Genomic DNA, 25,326 nt, shown 5'->3' with positions numbered 1-25,326 from the left:
GTTGATCCGGATGCAGCCGGCAAAGCACTGGGGGATGATCCGGAAGAGGTAACAGTATCTGAGGGAGATGACTCTAAGGTGGTCCGTTTTCTGTTAGGAGGAGTTAGGTGCTTTGATTCCTCAGTTTCTGGAGGTGCTTGGGCTGAAAGTTCTGCAGGAAGGCCCTGAAATGGAGGGGGTGGACCTGATCCTCGGTAGGCTTAGTGGTCCCACGAGAGCCTTCCCGTATCCTAAATCTGTGAAGAAGCTGGTGGATGGGGAGTGGGCTACTCCCGCCGCCGGCTTGAGAGTTGGGAGGGCAATGGCAAGACTTTATCCTCTGCCGGAATAGACCTGGTGCTGTTTTCCCTTCCTAAAGTGGATGCTGCAGTTTCAGCGGTGACAAAGAAAGCGACTGGCCCGGTTGCAGGGACCCGGGCCGTTGAAGGATGTGCAGGATCGAAAACTGGAGGTTCACCTCAAGAGACTTTTTGAAATGTTGGCCCTGAATTTACAGGAGGCCATCTGTTCCAGTTTTATGCAGAGATTGTGTCTGCGCTGGGTACAGCAACCTCAGGATGGTCAGTATAAGTCTGGCGAGGAAGGACCTGGGCAAGAATAAGGTGCATAAGTTGCTGGAGGATAAGCCTAAGGGCAAAAGGTTTTTCCAGACTCTGTCCCATTTTCGAGACAGCAGGAAGTCGCAGGTAGTGCCCAAGTGGGGCTAAGTCCTTACAATGAGGCGAGGCTGGTCCACTCCACCGTTCCTTTTTATAAGGGGTCGCCTAGTGTGGTTTTACGGGCAGTGGACCAAGATTACTCAGGATCAGTGGGTCCTCAGCGTAGTAAGGGACAGTTACACATTAGAATTTGCTTGGCCTGTCCGCAATTTGTTTCCAGTCTCTGCTTGCAGGTCTTTAGAAAAGCAGCGGGTGGTGCAAGAGATGCTGGACCAGTTGCAGAAGTTGGGAGTGGTGGTTCCGGTTTCTCGGGACAAATGAGGCAAGGGAAGGTATTCCATTTACTTCGTCGTTCCAAAGAAGGAAGAAATTTTCCGCCCAGTTCTGGATATGAAGTGGGTAAATGTAATGCTCAAGGTTCCGGATGGAGATTCTGAGGTCGGTGATTGCAGGAGTGCACAGGGATGAGTTTCTGGCTTCTCTGCATTTGATGGAGGCAAATCTGTACATCTCTATTCAGCCGATCATCAGCAGTTGCTGCGTTTCGTGGTTCTGGGTCGGCATTTTCAGTTACAGGCCCTTCCCTTTGGGTTGGTCATGGTGGTGGTGGTGGCAGTAGCTTTGTGTCGCGAAGGAGTGCTGGTGCACCCTTATCTGGATGACTGGCTTATCAGGGCAAAGTCGGAGGACCTTTGTCGCCGGTCATTGTAGAGCGTGATCAGTATGCTGGAGTCACTCGGGTGGGTGGTAAACTTAGCAAAAAGTCACTTGGTGCTTCGAGTACCTAGGAGCGTGCTTCGACACTCAGAGGGGCAAGGTGTTCCTCGCGACGGAGCAGGCTTTCAAGTTGCAGGGGCAGGTTCGGCACTTATTGGGGTTGCCGATGCCCAGAGTCTGGGATTATTTGCAGGTTCTGGGTTCGATGGCGCCAATCCTGGAGTTAGTGCCATGGGCTTATGCACATATGAGGCCTTTGCAGAGAGCACTGTTGTCTCGATGGAACCTGCTGTCGGAGGAATTCCATCTTCCCTTGCCACTCGAGGGAGTTGCACAGGACAGCCTGTCTTAGTGGCTGCTGATTTCCAGTCTGGTTCGGGATGTCGACCTGGAGGTGCCAGTTTAGGTAATTCTTACTACCGATGCCAGTCTGTCTGGTTGGGGAGCAGTTTGTCAGCAGCAGTTTACCCTGGGCAGCTAGTCCATAACTGACAGACCAGGACACTTCTATCGTTTAGAGACCAGGGTGATGCGTTTAGCTTTACTTGCGTTGCTGCCTTTGGCGTGAGGTCAGTCAGTGAGGGTCCTGTTGGACAATGCGACAGCGGTAGCCTATATCAATCAGCAGGGAAGAACCAAGAGTCAAGCAGTTGCCCAGGAAGCTTAAGCAGCTGATTCTTGGAGCAAAACCTGGCGCGGATAGCAGCATCGCACATCACAGGAGTAGAAAAAGTCCAAGCGGATTTTCTAAGTTGCAGGGTATTAGATTCGGGGGAGTGGGAGTTGTCCGAGATAGCGATGCAGCTCATCCGTGCCAGGTGGGGCTGCCCCCATGTGGATCTAATGGTGACTCATCTCACTGCAAAGTTGGCTTGGTTTTTCATTCTGAATAGAGAACACGGGGCCGAGGGAGTTGACGCTCTGGTGCTGCTTTACGTGTTTTCTCCCTGGCCTCTGGTTGGCAAGATGTTGTCGAATAGAGGCATCGGGGCGAAGTGGTGTTGGTAGCTTCAGAGTGGCCACATCGGCCGTGGTTTGCGGATCTGGTCAACTTAAACGTTGATGGTCCATTATGCTTCACACACCTGCTGGGTCTCCTTTCGCAGGGGCCAATATCTTCAGACCAGGCTGCTCACTTTTGTCTAGCGGCTTGGCTTTTGAGAGGCGACGTTTGAGACACAGGGGGTACCCAGAAACTGTTATTACTACGCTCCTTCAGGCTAGATGACATCTACCTCTCTATTGTATATAAGAGTCTGGAAAGTTTTTGAATCCTGGTGTATTGCTAACGGGGTGAGACCGTTGCGATCTTCATTGTCCCAGATCTTGATCTTTCTTTCTTCAGGAGGGTTTGGTCAAGGGTTTGGCTTTCAACTCTCTTAAGATCCAGGTGGCTGCTCTGGCTAGCCTCAGAGGTAAAGTGGACAGTTGCTCTGTCTTCTCATCCTGATGTAGTTTGGTTTCTGCGGGGGGGGGGGGGGGGGCAGTAAGAATTTTCTCCCGCCGGTTAGGAGAGTTTGTCCATCCTGGAATCATGATCTCGTTCTCAGAGGTTTGTGTGAGGCACCTTTTGAACCTCTTAGGAGAGCAACACTTAAGGATTTTACTGTTAAGGTGGTGTTTCTGGTGGCCATTTGTTCAGCTAGGAGAATTTCTGAGTTTCAGGTCTGGTCTTGCCATGATCATTTTCTGCAGATTCAGACTCTGGGGTGGGGGTCCTTGCGGACAGTATCATCGTTTTTACCGAAGGTGGTATCAGCATTTCATGTGAATCAGTCGATGGAACTTCTGGCTTTTCCTGATATGGACTCTTAAGCTTTTGGATGTGTGCAGAGCTCTGTTGAGGTATCTCAAGGTAACAAATGATTTCAGGAGGTTGGATCATCTCTTTGTATTGTGGGGAGGTTCCAAGAAAGGTTCTCAGACTTCCAAGGCTACTATTGCACGGTGGCTCAAGGAGGCCATTGGTTCCACGTACATAACGGAGGGCCATTCGGTTCCGGAGGGTTTGAGAACTCGTTCTACGCGATGTCAAGCAGCTTCATGGGCAAAGGCTCAGCTAGTTTAGCCGCAGGAAATTTGTAGAGCAGCGACTTGGAAATTGCTACATACGTTTGCAAGGTGCTATCACTTAGATGTGGGGGATCCAGAGTCCCGGTCATTTGGCAAGTGTTTTGCGAGCGAGACTATCCAGGTCCCACCTTAAGTAGGGAGCTTTGGTACATCCCTGGAGTCTGGACTAATCTGGGTACGTACAGAGAAAGGAAAATTTGGTTCTTACCTGCTAATTTTAATTCCTGAGGTACCACAGATCATTCCAGAACCTATCCAATCTGTGGAGGTGGAGAGTCATTTGCTCTATTCAGTATTATTGATAGAGAATACAGATTTTCATGCTATGGAATAGACTTGTTGAGAGAGGTGTGTTTTGGTTTTTTTTTTGTAAATTTGTTGAATTTGATGGTGTGTTTATGAGGTTATTTTGTGCTTTGGTACAGGTCAATACTGAATAACTGCAGGTGGCACAAGTGATTATGTAGCGGTGTCAGTAAAACTTCCTCTGTCTCCACCTGCTGGCAGGAACACACAAACCCAGGAGTCTGGACTAATCGGTGGTACTACAGGAACGAAAATGAGCAGGTAAGAACCAATTTTCCTTTTTTCCACTTCTGTGGGTCAAGACTTTAACTTTATCAGACAGGGTATTCAAGCCTGGGGGCCCCCCCCCTTCCCCCCGGCATTACTGCTTCAATAATGTTACATTAGGAGAGTTTCTACAGGAAGTTTGTCCTCTGTCCCATGCACAAATCCATTTAATGAGGGACATATTTCTTTTTCCCTCAGAAAAATATGGCGTGATGCCCAAGAAGTGCTTCCCAGAATCTCACACCTCCGAGGCGACTAGAAGGATGAATGACATCCTTAATCACAAGGTAAATAAGCCAAACAGATTTCTGATACTGTTGCTGAGTTCTGGGGCTTTTTAAGGCTCATTGTCTCATGGAAGGGCCATAAGTGCATGGGGAGAAGGAACAAAAGCAGGGCCAGACCCAGACAGGAAAGGCTGAAGAAGTGAAGTATTGTGCTGTCGGTGGTCATTTTGCAATGTGTTTCCTTCTTTAAGATGCGAGAGTATTGCTTACGCTTGAGAAACATGGTATCCAGCGGATTTGCCAGGAGTGAGCTCTCTGCAGCAGTGGACAGCATGATAGAGGAGGTAATGGGGCCATTTTCAGATTCCTTGGCTGTGCTTTTGCTGTAAAAACTCGCTGTAGGATTTGGGTAGAATTAAAATCTAGCAGACAGCCTTCAATAGCCGTGAGGTGAATTTTGGAGCTTGGTGTACCAATAGCTAAAGTAATGATCAAGGCTTTTTCCTTTGTCTCTTGTTATCTGAGTGTCACTGGTGTGAGGACTAGAAAGCTAGGAAAGTTTTGTGAGCTGTTCTGCCAGCCAAATACATATGTGATAAGGGACCAACAACCATATATACTAATGACTTATAAAGCATCTACAAATTGTACAACTGAGATGTCTATGGCCCTGAAAACTAATGTACAATAACATCCTTCAATAACTTCTTCTGCTTGGTCCAATGAAACTCATCAGCCTCCATCCCAGGTTTCTGTAATGTGTTTTACAGTGACCACTGCATGAACCTCTGCCATATCAGAGCGAGGGATGGTTGTGTCTGCCTCCCCCATGCTTTGTCACTACAAGGGCAAGCATTGTGTATTGCATTGTAAATGTCCTTCCGTAGATGCACCACTAGGGAGCAGAATAATGCAGTGAAAGCAGAAAAAATACTTCCCAATTCCCCTGGGCTAGAGACCAGGGAAAGTTGGAGGGATCCAGTTTGTACACAAGAAGGAAACCACGCTTGAGTATGTGAGGTGCCCACCATACCCCAGTGACCGTGGCAGAGAGGTCCTTTCAGTTCAGATGGGTGCAGGAGATCCTTTTTAACTTGCCATGCTTGGCTGTTGAGCTCTACCATTTGGGCCACAGAGAACAAGGCCCGCTGGAGCATCCTTGCGGATTTATCCAGGTAAAGTTATGTGGTAACGTTTCTCAGGCATTCGGCGGGACTTGCCCGGATACATCCACTGAATATACATAGAAGAAGTTACACGCATGACTTTACCCGGGTAATGTTATTTTTCTGACTAGGCTTGTGCACAGGCTAAAGGTTGGCCCCATCGCTGGAGCTCCTCCATCGAAGCCCTTTTTTTTTTTGTCTGGGTAAACTTTGTGATCAGCAGGGAGAAATATTCAAACATTCACTGACTTCTTGGGGGAAGGGAAGCGGCATGCTTGTGTGAAAGATGTTAAGAACATAAGCCCTGTCACACTGGATCAGACCAAAGGTCCATCAAACCGTTACCAACAAGGGCCCTGAACTTGGTGGGCAGTGAAACAGATAAGTGTGGGAGCTTGCTGGGCAGACTGGATGGGCAGCTTGGTCTTTTTCTGCCGTCATTTCTATGTTTAAACCCAGCCTCCCGTTTCCAACAGTGGCCAATCCAAGTCACAAGTACCTGACAAGTACCCAGACATTAACTACATCCCATGCTACTATTTCTGGTAATAAGCAGTGGCTATTCTCTGTTAATTAATAGCAGTTTATGGACTTCTCCTCCAGGAACGTATCCAAACCTTTTTTAAACCCAGCTATACCATAGCTTAATTGTGCATTGAGTGAAAAATATTTTTTTCCAATTTGCTCTAAATTAGCTACTTCCTAACTTCATGGAGTGTCCCCTAGTCCTTGTATTATCCGAAAGAGTAAACAACCGATTCACATCTACCCGTTCTAGACCTCTCATGATTTTGTACACCTCTATCATATCCCCCCTCAGCCATCTCTTCTGCAAGCTGAACAGCCCTAACCTCTTTAGTCTTTCCTCATAGGGGAGCTGTTCCATCCCTTTTATCATTTTGGTTGCCCTTCTCTGTACCTTCTCCATTGCAATTATATCTATTTTGAGATGCGGCGACCAGAATTGTACACAGTATTCAAGGTGCGGTCTCACCTTGGAGTGATACAGAGGCATTATGACATTTTCCGTTTTATTCACCATTCCCTTTCTAATAATTCCCAACATTCTGTTTGCTTTTTTGACTGCCGCAGCACACTGAGCTGACGATTTCAATGTGTTAGCCACTATGATGTCTAAATCTGTTTCCTGGGTGGTAGCGCCTAATATGAAACCTAATATCGTGTAACTACAGCATGGGTTATTTTTCCCTATAATGCATCACCTTGCACTTGTCTTTGGACACCCAATCTTCCAGTCTCACAAGGTCTTCCTGCAATTTATCACAATCCGCTTGAGATTTAAGCACTCTGAATAATTCTGTATCATCTGCAAATTTGAATTTGTTTTCTTCTTATGAGGGATCAACTCAAAAGGTTTTTTTTTCTCCTTGACGGTTCAAGGACACAATATGGACACGACACATTGGTTACTGGTGAATCTTTTATTTATTATACTTTTTTGTATGTTGACATTATGCATTGGTATCAGTACATACTCTGCTGTACAAATCCGATTCCAATTGTATGTATACAGGACTTTATTACGGTTTATTATGTTCTTATTTCGGGTTAATGTTATACGTTACATATGTACTATTGTGTCTTTAATAAAAACACTTAAAAAAAAAATTTCTCCTGGGAAGTAATTTGGTGATACTTCATAATAGAAACTGGGTTAGATTTTTCCAAACCTTGAACTTTCTAAAAGATTTATTTACATTTCAGACAAATGCAATGATGTCTGACTTGAATCCTCTTGCCTGTAGTTTGATAATATACCTTTTTGTCTGTAATTCATTTGATACTAATTTGGTCAAAGCCTTTTATTATCAGTCTCTTCATGGTTTTGTTTTTAGTGTTTGGACAGTGTACAGCAGGAAGAGATTGAATAGATGCCTGGGAAGGCTGATGTGCAGCTTTAAAGGTTAGGGTCCTTGAAGAGATGGGTTTTAGGAGGAAATGAGACTGACAAGGATGGGGCGTTTTGGATTTCAGGAGAGAGATTGCTTTAGTGGTGTGGGGCTAGAAGCAGCTTGATGGGCACTGGGAACAGCTCAGGTTTACAGAACTGATAAGGGACCAGATTTAAGGGGAGGGCAGTCTAATGTGCATCTCGGGTGTTTAACTCTGATGTCTTTAGTAATTTGCTCCTGTTCACCTTAACCTCCTGTATTCTGCACTGTTTCCCATCGCCCTCCTCCGCCATGATTGTTCACTTTCCATTTGCGCTGTTCAGGGTCCTCGGGCTTTCAGTTGATGGAGCTCCAAGTGGAACATGTTAATGGCTGATTTAGTTATTTTTATTTTATTTATTTAACAGCTTTTAATATACCGGTGTTCGTGCGAGCACATCACGCCGGTTTACAATAAACTTGCGTAAGGAGGAAATTACAAAAAACAAGGGAGTGGGAGATGGAGCAGGTTTGAGAAAAAGGGGGGGGGGGGAGAGGGGGGAAAGTAAAGGAGGAAGAAGATAGCAGCTGAGAAATTAAAAGGAACGTAACATTATTTACATGAGAGGCAATAAATGAGGGATAAAATGAGGGATAAACTTCAAATGGCTTCAGAAGACCTTCTTTTAAAATCATGAATGGAATAGAATGGGTAATATGTAAATCGGTTATTTACTCTTTCAGATAATAGAAGGACTGGGGGGGGGGGGGGACGGGACACTCCTTGAAGTTAGCATGTAGCACATTTTAAAACTAATCAGAGAAAAATCTTTTCCTGTACGTACCCGGATCAGTCCAGACTGTGGGTTACCCCTCCCTTCCAGCAGATGGAGACAGAAAAATTTGAACGGTACCCTCACTTAACCTGGTGTGCCTCCTGCCTCCCTTCAGTATTTCTCTATCTCTAGCAGATGGAGGTGGTGCAAACCCTGCAGTCTTGCCCTGTTTTGGGTTGAGGCTATTTCCCTTAAAAAAAAAAAAAAAAAAAAAAAAAAAAAAAAAAAGGCAGCAATCTTTATACCTCTGAATCAAACAGTGCAGGCAAAAAAAAAAGAAAACAATCAGAGCCGATCCTTTCAGTCCTCCCAGGGGGTTGGCAGATCCTGAGGGGTCACCCCCCCTAGTTGTAGGCTTTGGAGCTGGGGTTGGTTAACCCGCGGGGCTCCCTTAAGGTAAGAAGCTGGGGGAGAGATTACTGGTGGTCCGGTCCCTCTCTCACCCCGCAGCGCTTTCAAGTTAAAAAAAAACAAACAAAAAACCCCGAAATGACAAACAAGCAGCCTGTTAGTGTTCTTTTTTTGGTTGGCTGCAGTTTTGCTTCACTCTGGGCCGATTTTTGCCACGTTTTTGAGCTCCCTGCCTTTCTCCTCGCCGCATTTCAGCTGTTTTTTCAGCTCTCACGATGCCGCAGCCATCTTTGTGCCTTGCCTGCAGGGATTCCTCTTTGAGGCTTTCTCATGCAGGTCTTTGCTCCCGCTGCCTTCCTGGAGAGGAAGGCAGCTCTTTTTCAGCAATAGCAGCTGCAGCTAAGCCCCGAGGTGCATTTAAAAGGTCAGCACCTCGGGAGCCTCTGGTTGACCCGTTCCCCCCCTCAACGCGGGAACGGCAGCCATTTTAAATTCTTTTGCTGAGGCACAGGCAAGAGCAATGGGAGCAGGGGAGCTTCCCCCAGCAATATCTCTGGTCCCTGCAAGTCCTGATGATCCTTCAGATCCAGACCAGGACTTTTTCCAGGAGGATCCCGATTCCCCAGGGGGGGATGATGTTACTCTAAATCCTTTTTCCTTGGAACTTGTTCTCCTGATGCATAAGGCCTTTTTGGCCTCACAGTCTCCACAAGGAGGTGCGTTGCCAGTGGGACAGCCGCAGGGACTGCCCCCTAAGTTGGCCAAGCGTCAGGATGGGCCCGCGTCTCTGCGGGGTCACAAAGTTGAAGGGTGCCATGGCTCAAGGTGGTACGGCCCCTCCGGAGGTTCCGGCTAGTGGGGCAGTGGACGCTGGAACTACTTCCTTCCCTCCTGTGGGAGGGGGTTCTGAGGAGGAGCAAGGAAAGCAAGCTCTTTGGATGGGGAAGACCCTAAAGTAGTCTGCTTGTTTCATAGAGAGGAGCTTGACCCGCTTATTCCCTCTGTTCTCTCGGAGCTCTGAGTGGAGCTTCTGCCTCATGCCCTGCCACAGGATTCGGTGGATCCATTTCTAGCAGGATTGAGGATGCCAAGCTTTTCCTTTCCATCCCATGCTTCAGCAGCTGATGACTTGGGAGTGGGATGCTCCGGATGCCGGCTTAAGGGTTCGTCGGGCTAAGGATAAGCTCTATCCTTTGCTCGAGGAGTCTCTGGAGCTCCTGCAGTCTCCCAAGGTAGACGCTTCAGTGTCTGCGGTTACGAAGCGGACTACAATTCCGGTCGCAGGATCAGCAGCTCTTAAGGCTCTTCAGGATCGAAAGCTGGAAGTCCTCCTCAAGCGCATGTTTGAAGTATCAGCCCCTGGCATCCGGGCAGCTGTTTGCAGCAGCTACATTCTTCGGGCGAGCCTGCGCTGGGTACAACAGCTTCTAACGTCCAGGGATCTCCCTCAGGGTGAGTCTGAACAAGCGGAGCACTTGGAGGCCGCTGTGGCCTATGGAGCGGACGCACTGTATGACCTTCTCCGCACTTCCTCTCACACTATGTCATCGGCAGTATCGGCAAAGCATCTCCTCTGGTTGCGTAACTGGTCAGCGGATGTATCATCCAAGGCTCAGCTTGGCGCTTTACCATTTAAAGGAGGTTTTCTCTTTGGTGATGATTTGGAGCAGTTGATTAAGTCCCTGGGTGAAAACAAGGTTCATAAGCTGCCAGAGGATTTCCGTCATCACGCTCCCGCTTTCGGGGACAGCGTAGGTTTCACCAGAGCAGCCGGCAGGGCAGCGACAGCTGATGTCCAGGACCCAATCTTGGAACACTTCCTTTTGAGGCCGCAGACCCTCCACGGAAGGAGGTTCCTCCTCCTCGCTCGCCTCCAAGACTCCTCAATGAGATAAGGCCGGCCCATCCCTCACTCCCTCAGGTTGGGGGTTGACTATCACAGTTCCACGAGGCATGGGCCAGAATTACTTCCGATCAGTGGGTGCTAAACATTGTAGAACATGGCTACGCTTTGGAATTTGCTTGACCTCTCAAGTTTTTTGGTTTTTTTTTCTGGTATCCCCTTGTGGTGCATGGGCCAAGAGGCAGATTGTTCGTCAGACCCTCGACCGTCTCCTGTCCCTCGGGGCAGTGAAACCGGTTCCTCAGGAGCAATGGGGGATGGGAAGGTACTCCATTTACTTTGTGGTCCCAAAAAAGGAGGGGTCCTTCCATCCCATTTTGGATCTCGAGAAGGTCAACAAGGCTCTACGGGTGCCACATTTCCGCATGGAAACTCTGCGCTCTGTGATCGCAGCAATCCGCAAGGGCGAGTTTTTAGCTTCTCTGGATCTAATGGAAGAATATTTGCACATACCCATTTGCGAAGATCAGCAAAAGTTTCTTCGCTTCATGGTCCTGGAAATGCATTTTCAATTCTGCACTCTGCCGTTCAGTCTGGCTACAGCTCCCCGCACGTTCACCAAGGTCATGGTGGTAGTTGCTGCGGCCCTGCGGAGGCAAGGCCTTCTGATTCATCCCTATTTGGACGACTGGCTCATCAGGGCAAAGTCGAGGGAATACTGCTTAGACGCTGTCAGCAAGGTGGTCAGTCTCCTTGAGTCACTCAGCTGGGTGATCAATCAGACCAAGAGCAACTTTGTCCCTTCTCAGACAATGGACTTCCTGGGAGCCCGGTTCGATACCAGTGTCAAAGGTTTTTCTCCCGTCGGATTGCATGACCAAATTGATGGAGCAGGTCCGTCGTTTGTCACTCCCACTGCCCAAAAGCTGGGACTACCTTCAGGTCCTTGGTTCCATGGCATCCACTCTGGAGGTGGTTCCCTGGGCTTTTGCTCATATGAGACCATTACAACGAACGTTGCTTTCCCGGTGGGATCCCAAGTCGGAAGAGTTCCAGTTCCCTCTGCCGCTCACCGATCATGCCAGGTTCAGTCTTGGGTGGTGGCTTTGCCTGCACAATTTGTCTCGAGGAGTAGATCTCGAAGTTCTGAGCTGGATAGTGGTAATCATGGATGCCAGTCTCTCCAGCTGGGGAGCTGTCTGCCAGTCCCACTCAGTCCAGGGCAGCAGGTTCCCGGAGGTATTCAGCTGGTCGATCAATCGTCTGGAAACCAAAGCGGTTTGGCTAGCTTTGCTACACTTTCTCCCATGCCTATGAAATCAGGCGGTCCGCGTCCTTTCCGACAATGTGATGACAGTGGCCTACATCAATCGTCAGGGAGACACCAGGAGTCAGGCTGTAGCCGATGAAGCAGAGCAGCTCATGGCTTGGGCGGAAGAAAATCTTGCGTTGCTAGCGGCATCTCACATCGCAGGGAAGGACAACATACAGACGGACTTCCTCAGTCGGAGGCACATAGATCCAGGAGAGTGGGAGCACTCGGACCAAGCAATGGATCTAATTTCCCACAGGTGGAGGACTCCCCACATGGACTTGATGGCGAATGCCAAGGCTCCTCGTTTCTTCAGTCGCAGAAGGGATCCCTGGCTGACCTCAGTTCTCCTGTACGTGTTCTCTCCTTGGCCACTGGTGGGCAAAGTTCTTCGCAGGATAGAAGTTCACCCAGGCAGCGTGATTCTAGTGGCTCCAGAATGGCCCCGACTTCTGTGGTTCGTGGATCTAGTTGATCTGGCGGTAGACTGGCCCCTAAGACTCTGACATCTTCCACATCTTCGTTATGGTCCTATATTTTTCGACCAGGCAGATCGCTTTTGTCTAGCAGCTTGCCTTTTGAAAGGAGGAGTGAGGAAGAAGGGATATTCGCAGGAGGTTATTACTAGTCTGCTGCAAGCTAGAAAAACGTCCACGTATCTTTCCTATGTCAGGGTATGGAGAGTGTTTGTATGAGACGTGGTGTCGTGAGCGAGAAATCTTTCCTCGACATGCTTCGATTGCCCAGATATTTAAGTTTTTTGCAGAATTGCTTGGCCAAGGGCTTGTCTTTTAATTCCCTTCGGGTACAAATTCCCTTCGGGTACAAGTAGCGGCCCTAGGCTCCCTGGTTGGCAGTTCAGTAGCATCTCATCCAGATATGGTGCGTTTCCTTAGAGGAGTGAAGCATTTGAAGCCTCCGGTTCGGCCTGTATGTCTGTCATGGAGTATAAATTTAGTCCGTTGCGCTCCGTGTGATCCGCCCTTTGAGCCCATCAAAAAAGCGATGTTAAAGGATCTCACATTGAAAACTGTGTTTTTGGTAGCTATCTGCTCTGCTCGCAGGATCTTAGAATTACAGGCTCGCTCTTGTAGGGAACCTTTTTTGAGAATTTCTGATTCGGGAGTTTCTCTACGAACAGGCCTGTCATTTTTGCCAAAGGTGGTTTCAACATTTCATTTAAGTCAGTCAGTTGAGCTTCCGGCCTTTCCTGATTTGGTGGCCGACGTTCCGCAAGCAAGAGAACTTCGTCATTTGGATGTCCGCTGCTCTCTATTATGCTATTTAGAGGTCACAAATTCTTTTAGATTGTCAGATCATTTATTTGTTCTGTGGAGCAGGCCACAAAGAGATCAGAAAGCCTCTTTCAACCAGCATGCGATAGTTGGCTTAGAAGCTATTTCGTCTGCTTACATTTGTAAAGGTCAACCCATCCCGGACGGACTGAAAACCCATTCCATTCGCTCTCAAGCGGCTTCTTGGGCAGAATCGCAGTTGGTGTCACCACAAAAGATTTGTAGAGCTGCTACTTGGAAAGCTCTCCACACATTTGGTCGCCACTACCGTTTGGACGTTCAGGCTCCAGAAAGCTGCAATTTTGGCAGTGGCGTACTTCACGCGGGGCTCGCAAGGTGTGTCATTTCCCACCCACCCCCCCCCACCCCCCCCCTCCGGTTTAGGAAGCTTTGGTACATCCCACAGTCAGGTCTGATCTGGGCATGTACAGGGAAAGGAAAATTGGTTTTTACCTGCTAATTTTCGTTCCTGTAGTACCACAGATCAGTCCAGACTCCCTGCCCATTGTACTGGAATTTCAAGAGTCCGCGTGCATATTCTGATACTTTTATTGCAGCACACTAAAGAACACTACGGGTTGTTTCCACTGTTGAACTGTTCTTTATTGCTTTATTGAGAGAGGAGAGAGTGAAGATTTAAGGACTTTGTTCCCGCGTTATCTGGCCCCGTTTCCAGCTGATCGGGCCGGAAGCCACGCCCCTACAGTGATGTTACTCTGTGGGGAGGGTCAAAAGCTCGCGTGGGACGCCAGAGGTGCCCCGCGCGACAAAGGAGCTCCTTCGTGCGCGATGAGTGTTGATGAGGGTGCCGTTTCTATAATTGATTATTCTTCTTCTTCTATTCAGCAGATTCCAGTTATTTGTGGTAATGGTGTCTATGGTTCTTTGGTTAAAAAGAATAATTATTTAAAAAAAAATCTTCTCTGCGTTCCTCTTATTTAGTGAATATTCCACAGTCTGATTTAAAATCTGTTCCACTTATTACTGATTTAAAAATTGCATTAATTAATGCCCAGTCAGTTAGGAGTAAGTTTCAGCTTGTATATGATCTTATTATTGATGAAAATCTTGATATCTTGTGTATTGTTGAGAGTTGGTTGCTTGATTTAGATCTTGTCACTTTAAATCAGATTTGTCCTTTAGGTTTTACCTTTTTTTCTCAGCCGAGAGCTAAAGGTAGGGGTGGCGGTTTATTAATAATATGTAGAGATTCACTTAATTTAAAATCACAAGATCTTAGTGGGTCATTAAGTCAGGAGTTATTACTTGTCTATAATTCCTGTTTCTCAATTTGTCTTGTGTACTGTCCCCCTAGGGTTTTGCATTCTAATCTTTCTTTATTTATCTTTCTTTATTATTTGAACAATTATTTTTAGCCCCAGTTTGCTTTAATGACATGATCCTTCTCGGTGATTTTAATTTACCTTTCAATCATTTAAGAGTAGATCCTCAGGTTCAGCTGTGTTGCGATATTTTGCATTGTTTAGGGTGGCGTCAGGTTGTGGATTTTCCTACACATCGTCTAGGAAATATACTTGATCTTGTTTTTATTAATGAAAGTGCTAATTTCAAACTAGTAGGACCTTTAAATATTAAATCTGTTCCCTGGTCAGATCATTCAATACTAAGCTTTAGCCTGCATGGTTTAGTTGGACATCTCAATATTAATGATTCTGATGTAAATTATGAGAAACGACCTTTCATTGATACTGGTAAACTAAAGGAAATTCTTATTAACATTCCCGAAAAAGTTGAGAATGTAGATTTTAATGCTTTCTTTAATGAGTGGATTCTCTACTTAATGTCTTCCATTGATAAAATTGCCCCTTTGAAATATTTTTTGATCTCTGATTCAAACAAGAAAAAGCCTTGTCCCTGGAATTCCCCTGCTCTAACTTTGTTACGGCGACAGCTTCGTAAATCTGAACATAAGTGGTCTAAATATTCTTCTTGTGAGAATGCTAGTATAGTTCGATCTTTACTAAAACAGTATCAATCTGCCGTCTTAGCTGCCAAAAAGGAATATTATTCGAAAAAGATATATGAAATAGGCTATAACCCTAAAGCTTTATTTTCATTGGTCCATAGATTGACTGAAAAGCAGAAATCTAAGAAGTGCGCTGAACATTCCATGTTAAATGCTGACTCTTTTGTTAGATATTTTTTTACTAAGTTAGAGAACTTACTCTCAACTTTTAAGGATGTTCCTTTATGGTATCTGGACTTGCCCGTCAGTGGTCTTTCTTTGTGGTCTGAATTTGAACTTGTTGCTTCTGCCCAAATTGCTAGTGTTATTGCTAATCTTAACAACACGATGTATCCCCTCTTGAAAATCTCTACTATCTCATTCAAAGAGATATTTGAAATTATGAAAGTGTCAATTTCTTCTTTGGTAAATTTTTCCCTTAGTAGTGGGACCATACCCATGGTCCTAAATTCTGCATTGGTTAAACCTTTACTTAAAAAATCTACTGCAGATGCGTCTAAAGTAGAAAACTATAGACCCATCTCATCACTCCCATTACCGATTAAAGTCATCGAAGGGATTGTTCTTCAACAATTGACAAACTTTCTTGAGAAGCACGATGTTTTGAGTCCCCATCAATTTGGTTTTTGTCGTGGTTTGAGCATTGAGCTTCTTTTGATTTCCTTAATTGATTCTATAAAAAGGGGTCTAGACAGTGGTCAGCAGTTCATTTTAGTTTCCCTTGATATTACATCAGCATTTGATTCCATTGATCATAAGGTACTATTATACCGTATGCGGTATTACAGGCACAGTGCTTGGTTGGTTTGAAAATTATCTTTCAGAACGTTCTCAAAAGATTTGTTTTAATAATCTCTGCTCTGAAGTTCAGTATGTTAAAGTTGGGGTTCCACAGGGCTCAGCCCTTTCTGCTATGTTGTTTAATGTTTACCTTGCTCCCATTGCGAAGTTATTGGCCATTATCACTGATGGCTTCAAGATATATGCGGACGATATTCAATTTTATGTTAAAGTCAAAAGTTCTTGGCAAGAAACAGTTGATTCACTCGCTCTCTGTTTAGACACCATTAATCGTTGGTTAAAACACAATAAATTGTTACTCAATACCAATAAGACTACTATGCTGTTAATTCATCGCGCATTATCTACTCCAACTCAAAATTCTCTGGTCATTGATAACATGTCTTTTTCCCTTCTTAACCCGATTAAAAGTTTAGGATTTCTGATTGATTCTACTCTATCTTTTAGACCTCAAATTAGAATGCTAATCAAAACTGGGTTCTTTAAATTGCATCTACTGGTTGGTTTACGCCTTTTGTTATTTGAGAGAGATTTTTTGATGGTTGTTCGGCACACATTGATTACTGTAATGGTCTCTATATAGGCTTGCCTAAATGTTATACTCAGCCCATTCAGTTACTATTAAATTCTGCTGCCAGGCTAGTTTCCAATTCAAAACGTTTTGAGAGGATTTCACCAGTTTTGTGTAATCTTAACTGGTTGCCAGTTCATGAACGGATTGTTTTCAAAATAGGGATGATAGTTTTCAAACTTCGTACGTCCAATTCCCCTTATTGGTTTAATGCACTTTTGAGGATCCATAAACCTGCTAGATGCTTGAGATAGTCACAGTTGAATTTACTTGAGGTTCCTTCTGTCCGTCAGGCTCATTTATTTATCACTAGAGAGACATCTTTTTCGATAGCGGCACCCTGTCAATGGAATCTTATTCCCTTGGATTTAAGATCTCTTGAAGATGTCAAGAAATTTAAAACATCTTTCAAAGAATTTTTGCTTGCCCGTGCGTTTAATGTCTGAAATTGCGGAGAGAAGGTTTTGCTACATGATAGCTGATGATTCAGTAATTGGTCTTATTTATGTTATTATGATGTGTATTATTATTGTTATGATTTTTGGTTTCTGTGAAACCACGTGTTTGTAAAGATTTGATTTTATGTATGTAATTATGTTCATCGCCTAGGCCTTTTTTGTGTTAGGCGTTTAATAAATTCTTTTAAATGAAATGAAAATGCTTAATTCATTGTTATTTTGGGTAACTTTTTTGTTCTGCTTGGTTAATCTAAATACTGAAGGGATGCAGGAGGCACACCAGGTTAAGTGAGGGTGCTCTTCAAGTTTTTCTCTGTCTCTGCTGGAAGGGAGGCATAACCCAGGAGTCTGGACTGATCCGCTGTACTACAGGAACGAAAATTAGGAAAGAACCAATTTTCTTTTTTCACTCAACTCACAATTAAGCTTTCACATTTTTTGCCAGAGGATGTGGTTAGTGCAGTTAGTGTAGCTGTGTTTTAAAAAAGGATTGGATAAGTTCTTGGAGGAGAAGTCCATTACCTGCTATTAATCAAGTTGACTTAGGAAATACCCTCTGCTATTACTGACATCAGTAACATGGGATCTGCTTAATGTTTGGGTACTTGCCAGGTTCTTATGGTCTGGATTGGCCACTGTTGGAAACAGGATGCTGGGCTTGATGGACCCTTGGTCTGACCCAGTATGGCAACGTCTTATAAGCCTATGTGAAGGCTGAGAGCCTGAACTTCCTCTTTCAGAATAAGAGACTTGATTGGTTTCTCTCCGTGGGGATCTCTTTAATGCTGTAGATTTTTTCGTGCTCTTCTTCCCTTTCTGTGGGTTGCTTTATCGCAGTAATAATGAGGTAATGTAGTTTGCTTTCATCCCCTTTTGCCAATGACAACAGATTCGCTAAACCCCAGGCCCAGACGTTTCTTCTATAGCTGTAGTTCTGAGGCTTCACTGGCACTTTCTCGGAACCCCTGATCGCTTATTGTGAAGGGACTTCCTTGTGCTCCGAAGCAGCTCTTCCGTCTGGCCAGGGGGATAGTGCTATAGAATTTTTTCTTTAGAAAGGAGCCTGACAGTGAAAATCTTTGTTTTATTCTGATTCTTTTCATACTCTCAAGATTGCCTTGCTTTTATTGTAAGTGTGCAAAGAGAGCTCTGTCTGATTGGGGAATAGGAGTGTAAGATTACATCAGAGTCCACGGCAGTCACGGAGCAAGGTTCTGAGCAAAAACCAGAGTCCTCGATCCTCCGTTAGTAGTTTGGTTGCTGATTTGTTTGTGCCTTTTTCTTTCTGTTTCCAGGTGTTTCGGGTGGTGAGCATCTGTCTGGGAAGTCCACCCGAGACTTTCAGCTGGGAGTTCAGAGACAAGGAGAAGAACTACCATCGAGTTGGGCCCCTGACGCCCCAGCAGTTCTACAAGGAGCATGTGAAACCCGTCTTCAATGTGGAGGATAAGGTGGGCAAACAAGGTGCCTTCCTTTCTCTAGAAATCCTGGGGTGCACTTCCAGCAATTATTTTCAGTCCAGCGCTCCTTTCTCCTGCAGTCTCGGGCACTTTATTCCTGTGAGGAAAGGACTTTGCTTTCCTTCCGTTCCTTTTGCGTCCGGAGATGTTAATTGCATTAATTGACTGTGATGGCGGGGGAGGGGTGGGGAGTGACATCCTCCTGTTTTGATCTGCCTCGGGCCAGCGAGCTGTGGAGATGACGCAGAAAGTGGCGGGCGCCCTCAGGTGCATGCAGGAGTTCCTGTCGGAAGCAAAGTAAGGCGTGTTCACTTGCTCCCCTGTCGGGGCTGCTGAGGTAGGAGGTGAATAAACGCCCTGTGAGAAATGAGACGCGGGCTCTTTGCTACCCCACTGCCCGCCTTGGCAGTAAGCTGGTGAAGCGTGGCATTCCTCTGCCCACTCTGCACTGCCATGTCTTATAAACTCTGTCCACACCATGGTACAAAGAGCGTGGGGTGGCCAGGCCCAGCGAGCCACATATACCTATCACCAGGACTCAGTGCAGTCCAGAAACGTAACTGTTTGCCTGCCAGGAAAAGGAGGTCTTCAGTTTGATCAGTGGTTCTACCAGCCCGGAGATGCTTGTTAGCAGTTACACAGCAGTAATGTGACTTCTGCCGTTATTTGCTGAGCCTCGGCTGAACAGTGTTCAGAGGGACGTTGCTTCTCACAAGACATTACCAATCGCCTCTTTACAAACTCTGAGCCTACTGGGTAGTGCACACTCCCTGGCAAGAGACTTCATAGACCCCCCTTCCCAAACCAAGAAGACTTAAGGCTAGCTCCTTTGAATTCCTTCTGCTTTACGGCTCGCTGTAAGACTTAGGTCTTACAGTGAGGGCCAGCATTCCTCCTTTCTAAGCACAGATGCTCTCCTCAGGAAACCACAGATGCTCTCCTCAGGAAACCACAGATGCTCTCCTCAGGAAATCATCCTGCTTGGCCTCCAGGCCTTCCTTGGTTTTCTCACCCCCCCCCCCCCCCTCGTGTTCAGCCATTTCCAAAACCTCTCTTTCAATTGGCCGCTCAATATTGCTGTAATGACAGTCGAGGGATGTGTGTACTAAAGGAGGAGGGCGTGACGCCCAGCTCCTCTGCCTGGCATTGCACGGCAGTAGGAGACTGGCATGCTGTGTGTGCTTTTTCCTTTCCTCTGAGTGCTGTTGCTTTGCCTTTGGCAGATCTGTCTGGTGAATGACCCTCGGCCACAGAATGAGTATGGCAGCCTGTACACGGTGGAGTACCTCAGCAACATGGTAGAAGGGAGGAAAACGCTGTACAACAATCAGCCCATCGGCACGCTGAAGAAACTGGCCGCTGCTTCCATTAAGGACGGCGAGGTTTGTGTGTGCGCTCGCGCGTCGCTTGGCCCTCGTTTCCTCCCTTCCCTCTGCTGGCGCTGGGTCTGACCTTTTTCTTCCTTCGGTTTCTAGGCTGTGTGGTTTGGCTGTGATGTTGGAAAACACTTCTACGGGAAGCTGGGGATCAGCGACATGGACGTGTAAGTGCCCAGGGTGGGGCAGGCAGAGTAGCTGGGCTCTGTCCAGCTGAAGCAACACTGCAACGTAGGAGATGAAGACAGGCCCACATATTGTGTCCTGCTGGGCACCCTTTAGAAGGCGCACGGATCGTGAAACGACTTTCTCCGCCTTTACTGAGAGACGTTCAGAGCTGGAATTCTGAATGCTGCAGAAAGGGGAACTCGCTCACGATGTGTGTTCTGCTGTCTTGGAGGCCTCCAGCACTGGTGTCGGCACGGGAGAGACCCTCTCTCGGGGATCCCCCCTCCCCTGTGCCGTCACTTACCCAGAGCGTGGGTCCCATAATCGCAGCCTCCACTTACTGTAAGAGGTAACGTCGTGCCTTTTTTTTTTCACACTGCTTGTTCACAGCTTCAACCACGAGCTGGTCTTCGGTCTGTCGGTAAAAAACATGAACAAAGCTGAGCGCTTGATGTTCGGGGACTCGCAGATGACGCATGCCATGGATTTCACTGCTGTCACCGAGAAGGTATGAGCTGCGAAGAGCTGTCTGAATTCTGCAGTGGATGCGTGCACCCCGACGGGGGTGGGGGGAGGCTCCTTTCCCAGGGCTGCACACCTTTGTGCCAAAGGTCAGCATCCGCTCCTGCATCACTTAAAGGCTGCTTGTGGGTGCCAAGTCTTTGCCCTCTTTACTAGTCATGCAGAGTGTTTTATAATTTGGAGTGGTGCGGTGTGTTCTTAACGGAAAAGGACTCGACGAGTCTGCCATCCACCGGCACCTGCCTTGTTCAGCCCCTGACGTTTCTGGGCATGGTGCAATGGCCAGGAGCCGACCGGGCATAGAGCTGGGCCCCTCCACAGAGCAGTGTGCAAGGAAGCGCTTCAGTGGATAAAAGGGGGGTTCCCTGTATGTACCCAGGATCAGCCCAGACTGCTTGGGTTAGGCCTCCCTTCCAGCAGATGGAGACAGAGAAAAACTTGAAGGGCACCCCCTGTAAGTACGGTGCACCACCTGCAGTCCCCTTCAGTATTTCTCTGTCTCCAGCAGATGAAGGTGGCAGAACCTGTGGTCTTGATAGCTTGATTCTTTGTTTAAAAAAAAACAAAAAACAGGAAGACAAGAATCCGGGTTAATTTTTTGCTAAATCACAGGCATTATTGCTTTAAAAAAAAAAAGTTGATTGGGAAGGCTCTTTTACCTTCCTTCCTCGGTGGTAGACTGGGCGGGAGGTCACTTGACCATCTGCATTCCCAGAGTGGCAGACGGTGAGTGACTGGTGGTGATTTACCAGTGGGCTGGTGTGTCCCCCCCGGCCCAGAGCTGATTGCTGGGTGTGCTCTGGTGAGGCCTGCGCTGCTCATTTAGCTGCGCTAAAAAAAAAACAGGACCTTAGACAGCACTCCTGCTCGGCCTCCCGTGCTCCGGACGACTTGTTTAGCTTCCCCTGCTCTCTGCTGGGCCAAACCTTTGCTCCCGGTGTCTCCCCGGGGGCGAGGGCCCGTCGGCGGGAGGGGGAGGCATGCAGCATGGTCCCATGGTGCTGGTTCCCAGTTGCTGCCTCGTGGTACAAGGCCTGTGCCGTTCCCGCGGAGCGCGGGAACAGCGGCCATTTTGGATGCTGCCGGAGCCGATACAGATTTCTTGGTGGGGGGATCTCCCTCCTCAGCTATTCCTGCACAATCAGAGCCCTTGGTCCCCCTAGGACTTCTGCTCCACCCCTCCAGCGCTGTTGGGAATTCCCCCGTGGGGAAATTTAAAGGACCAGCCACCATTTTCTGCTGACTGTGTTATTAATGCATAAGGCCTACCTAGCTAGCCTTGTGCCTACAGGGGAACCCAAGGCCCCTCCAAGTCGGCTTGCGGCTGGGTCATCTCCTCCCATGAAAGTTCCTCGGGCGGATCCTCCCGAGGTCTCTCGTATCCGGGTGGTCGAGGGACTGTCCGGTACCGGGGACCCAGGGCAGACCGCTCCGGTGGATCCACTTCAGACTGACGTGGATGAGGATTCCGAGCGGGGTGGCGCCGGTGGAAGGGGATGATCCTCGAGTCATTAGGCTTTTTTGTAGGGACGAATTAGAACCGATGATCCTGCATGTTCTCACTGAGCTGGGAATACCGGCCATGCAGGCGTCCCAGGATCAGGATACGGTGGATCCAGTGCTTTCTGGCCTGCGCCCCTGGCTCGAACTTTCCCGTTCCATCCCATGTTACTTCAGCTTATGTTGTGGGAGTGGGATGCTCCAGAGGCTAGCCTTCGTGTAGGCCGAGCTATGGACAAGTTGTACCTGCTGCCGGACGACTCTCTCGATCTCCTCAAAGTTCTTGAGGTCGATGCGGCCGTGTCTGTGGTCACGAAGCGTACGACTATTCTGGTTGTTGGGGCAGCTGCCCTGAAGGATCCCCAGCATCGTAATATTTAGGTTCTTCTCAAAAGAATTTTCAAGGTGTCGGCCCTTGGGGGTTAGGGCGGCTATTTGTAGTAACTTGATGCAAAGGGCGAGCTGGTGGGTGCAACAGCTCCTGAGTGCCAGGGAACTTTCCCCAGAAGAAGCGGAGCAGGCTGATCGTTTGGAGGCGGAGGTGGCGTATGGGGCTGATGCTTTGTATGACCTTCTCTGTATGTCTTCATGCACTATGGCTTCCGTGGTTTCTGCCCGCAGACTTTTGTGGTTACGGAATCGGTCGGCGGATGTCTCTTCCAAGTCACAGTTGTGAGCTTTTCCTTTTAGGGGAAAATCCTTTTTGGGGATCATTTGGAGCAGCTCATTAAGACCTTGGGGGATAATAAGGTGTATAAGCTTCCTGAGGATAGGCCAAAGGCCTCTAGGGATTTCAGTCCTTCCCGTTCTCGTTTTAGAGGTCAACGCCGTTTTTGCCAGTCCAAGCCAGTCGCCTTTGGTCAAAGGCAGCCTTCTGGGAGCTTTAGGGCCTGCTGCACCTGAAGTGCCGCCGAGACAGCAGCACTTCAGGTGCAGCAGGCCCTAAATCATCCCATTGAAATAACGCCGACCCACCCCTCTGTTCCGATGGTCAGGGTATGGCTGTCCCTGTTTTACGAGGAGTGGGTCAAGATCACGTCGGACCACTGGATTCTAAGCATCATAGAACACTGTTTCGCCTTAGATTTTCCTTGTCCGTTGCGCGATCTGTTTATGGTGTCTCCCTGCGGGTTCTTAGGGAAACGGCGCCAGGTGGATCAAAAACTTTGTTGGTTGATAGACCTCGGAGCGGTGATCCTGGTTCCTTTGGGCGAGCAAAGAACCGACAGAGATTCAATTTATTTTGTAGTTCCCAAGAAGGACAAGTCCTTCCGTCCGATTTTGGATCTGAAGAAGGTCAACCGAGTTCTTTGAGTGCCCTGTTTTCGCATGGAAACTCTGCGGTCCGTAATCACCTCCGTCAGGGGAGGAGAGATTTTAGCTTCCCTCGATCTGACGGAGGCGTATCTACACATAGCGATTCGGAAGAACCATCAGCGGTGTCTCTGGTTCATGATCCTCTGCAAACATTACCAGTTTCAGGCCCTTCCCTTCGGTCTGGCTACCGCTGCCCGCACCTTTACCAAAGTGATGATGGTGGTGGTGGCGGCCCTCCGACGGAAAGAGATCCTGGTCCATCCTTATTTGGACGATTGGTTCATTCGAGCAAAGTCAGAGGAATGGACACTGCAGGAAGCGTTAATGGTCCATCAATCATCTGGAGACGCAAGTGGTACGATTGGCCTTGCTGAAGTTCCATCCTCTCATCCAGCATCAATCGGATTTCCTTCCCTCATTGTTGCTGCAAGAGGGGGCCCGAATCGCAGCGGCGGGGAGCCTTTCTTCCGAGGAGGAGCCTTGGGAAGGCTCAGACTCCTCTTCCTCTATTTCCTCTGACTTTGTGTCTTTTCTACACAAAGTCTTCAAGGTCAGATGCTCAGTTAAGCGTCGCGAACATAAGGGCTCCTCTAAATTGAGCAAACTGTTCAAAGGCTAGGATGGGGCTGTGGCCCCAGTCCCACGGGACTTCAGAATCCAGAGAGGGTGGGGGGGTCTCCAGACTTTCTCGCCCAGTGAGGTCCATGATTCCCACTGCGCCTTCCGCTCCTGTTCCTGCACAGGGTTCGGATCCTCCCGGGGGGGGGGGGGGCCTTCCGATGGGCTGGACCCAGATCCCGACCAGTCTGTCTGATGCTCAGCTACTTGTCAGCGATGATCCCCGGGTGGTTTATTTGTTCTGAGGAGAGGAACTGGCCCCCCTGATTCCCGCAGTTCTCGATGAGCTGGACATTGAGGACCCCCAGGAGAACACAACGTTGGGAGCTGTGGATCCAGTGATGTTGGGCCTTGGGGGTCCAACTACGGCTTTTCCCTTTCATGCTTCGGTCTCCGCCTGTTGTAAGTCAGTTAGTTGACAAGCTAGTAGTAGCAATCTGATATAGATCTGATGCCTGATGGGCGGAGCAATCGGACATTAATGGCTCCCAAAGGAGGAGGAGTCAGCAATCTTGTAGTGTCTCAGATATAGTCTTGCTAAGGAGTAGCAATCTAATGAATCTGATATAGTTGTGGGTGGATCCCTGGGGCGGTAGCGGATGACCACGCCCCCAGGAGGATATCCCGAGAGGGACCACTGGCTAGGCTTGAGTATGGAGACAGACACACATTAGTTCTTTTATTAAACAGGTTTTTGAAACCACCAGAGGTGGCAGTAGTGAGCTGATATGCCTGGCAGGGCTGTAGTCCCTCAGGTACTGGAACAGTGATCCAGGATGGCTGAGCTGTTGAGAAACTGTAGAAAGTGAGTAGGCAGAGTAGACAGAGTTCATGAACAGAACTAGATGACAAAATTCACGTAAGGTCTCAAAGAAGCTTAGGAGCTGGAAAGGTTTAGGCCCTCGAGGAGCGAGTACCTAGTTTCAGGGAAAGCTCTGAGAGCAATGGTAACTCACAATTGTTTGTAGCAGCGTTAGCTTCCAAGCAGTGAGAATCTTCAGAGTGTCCAGGAACATGGGCCCTCGAGGAGCGAGTACCGGTTCCTATCTGTAATCTGAAAGTAAAGAAAAAGAGCGAGGCCCCCGAGGAGCGGGTACCTCTGGTAAGTCTGAGGAGGCATAGTAGCTTGGGAGGTGTAGCCAAAGCAATCCCCCTTGCTAACTCAGTGAAAATAGAGACCTTTAAATATTGGAAGTGGATGACGTCATCTCAGGGGAATGCCCCAGAGGTTCGCGCCCTTGCTGGTACTTCAATCAGAGTGCGCGCCCTAGGTCTTCAGGCAACATGGTGGATCTGCAACGTCGAGCCGGTCCGGGGACGCCGGAGGGAGACGCCATAGAGACGCCACAGCAGCCAGCCGTCCATCAGACCCGGAGGGAGTTGCCACAGAGGTAAAGAGGGCGGAGTGAGGACGTCGAGCAGCAACTGTCGCAACACCGCCCTCCTTTTCCAGGAGTGGGATACCCCAGATGTGGGATTGAAAGTGAGCAGAGCCATGGAAAAGCTATACCTGCTTATGAAGGATGCCCTGGACCATCTTAGGATCCCAAAAGTGGATGCTGCAGTGTCCATGGTCACCAAAAAGACGACTATCTCGGTTACTG

At 47.9% G+C, this 25,326-nt stretch overlaps 1 protein-coding gene across 1 annotated transcript in view; it reads left to right on the top strand.

Moving 5' to 3' along the window:
• BLMH (bleomycin hydrolase) overlaps nucleotides 1-25,326 on the top strand; it is a 77,342-nt gene that overhangs the window by 9,294 nt on the left and 42,722 nt on the right. Inside the window, exons 5-10 of the mRNA XM_029612466.1 lie at nucleotides 4,221-4,309; nucleotides 4,501-4,593; nucleotides 18,057-18,212; nucleotides 19,445-19,603; nucleotides 19,697-19,764; nucleotides 20,156-20,273. Coding sequence (XP_029468326.1) covers nucleotides 4,221-4,309; nucleotides 4,501-4,593; nucleotides 18,057-18,212; nucleotides 19,445-19,603; nucleotides 19,697-19,764; nucleotides 20,156-20,273 — 683 coding nt within the window. The remainder of the gene's footprint in view (nucleotides 1-4,220; nucleotides 4,310-4,500; nucleotides 4,594-18,056; nucleotides 18,213-19,444; nucleotides 19,604-19,696; nucleotides 19,765-20,155; nucleotides 20,274-25,326) is intronic.

This window comes from Rhinatrema bivittatum, chromosome 8 (assembly GCF_901001135.1).
Source record: "Rhinatrema bivittatum chromosome 8, aRhiBiv1.1, whole genome shotgun sequence".
NCBI lineage: Eukaryota > Metazoa > Chordata > Amphibia > Gymnophiona > Rhinatrematidae > Rhinatrema > Rhinatrema bivittatum.
The sequence above is the reverse complement of the archived record's forward strand: the minus strand, read 5'-3'. Positions and strand labels throughout refer to the sequence as shown.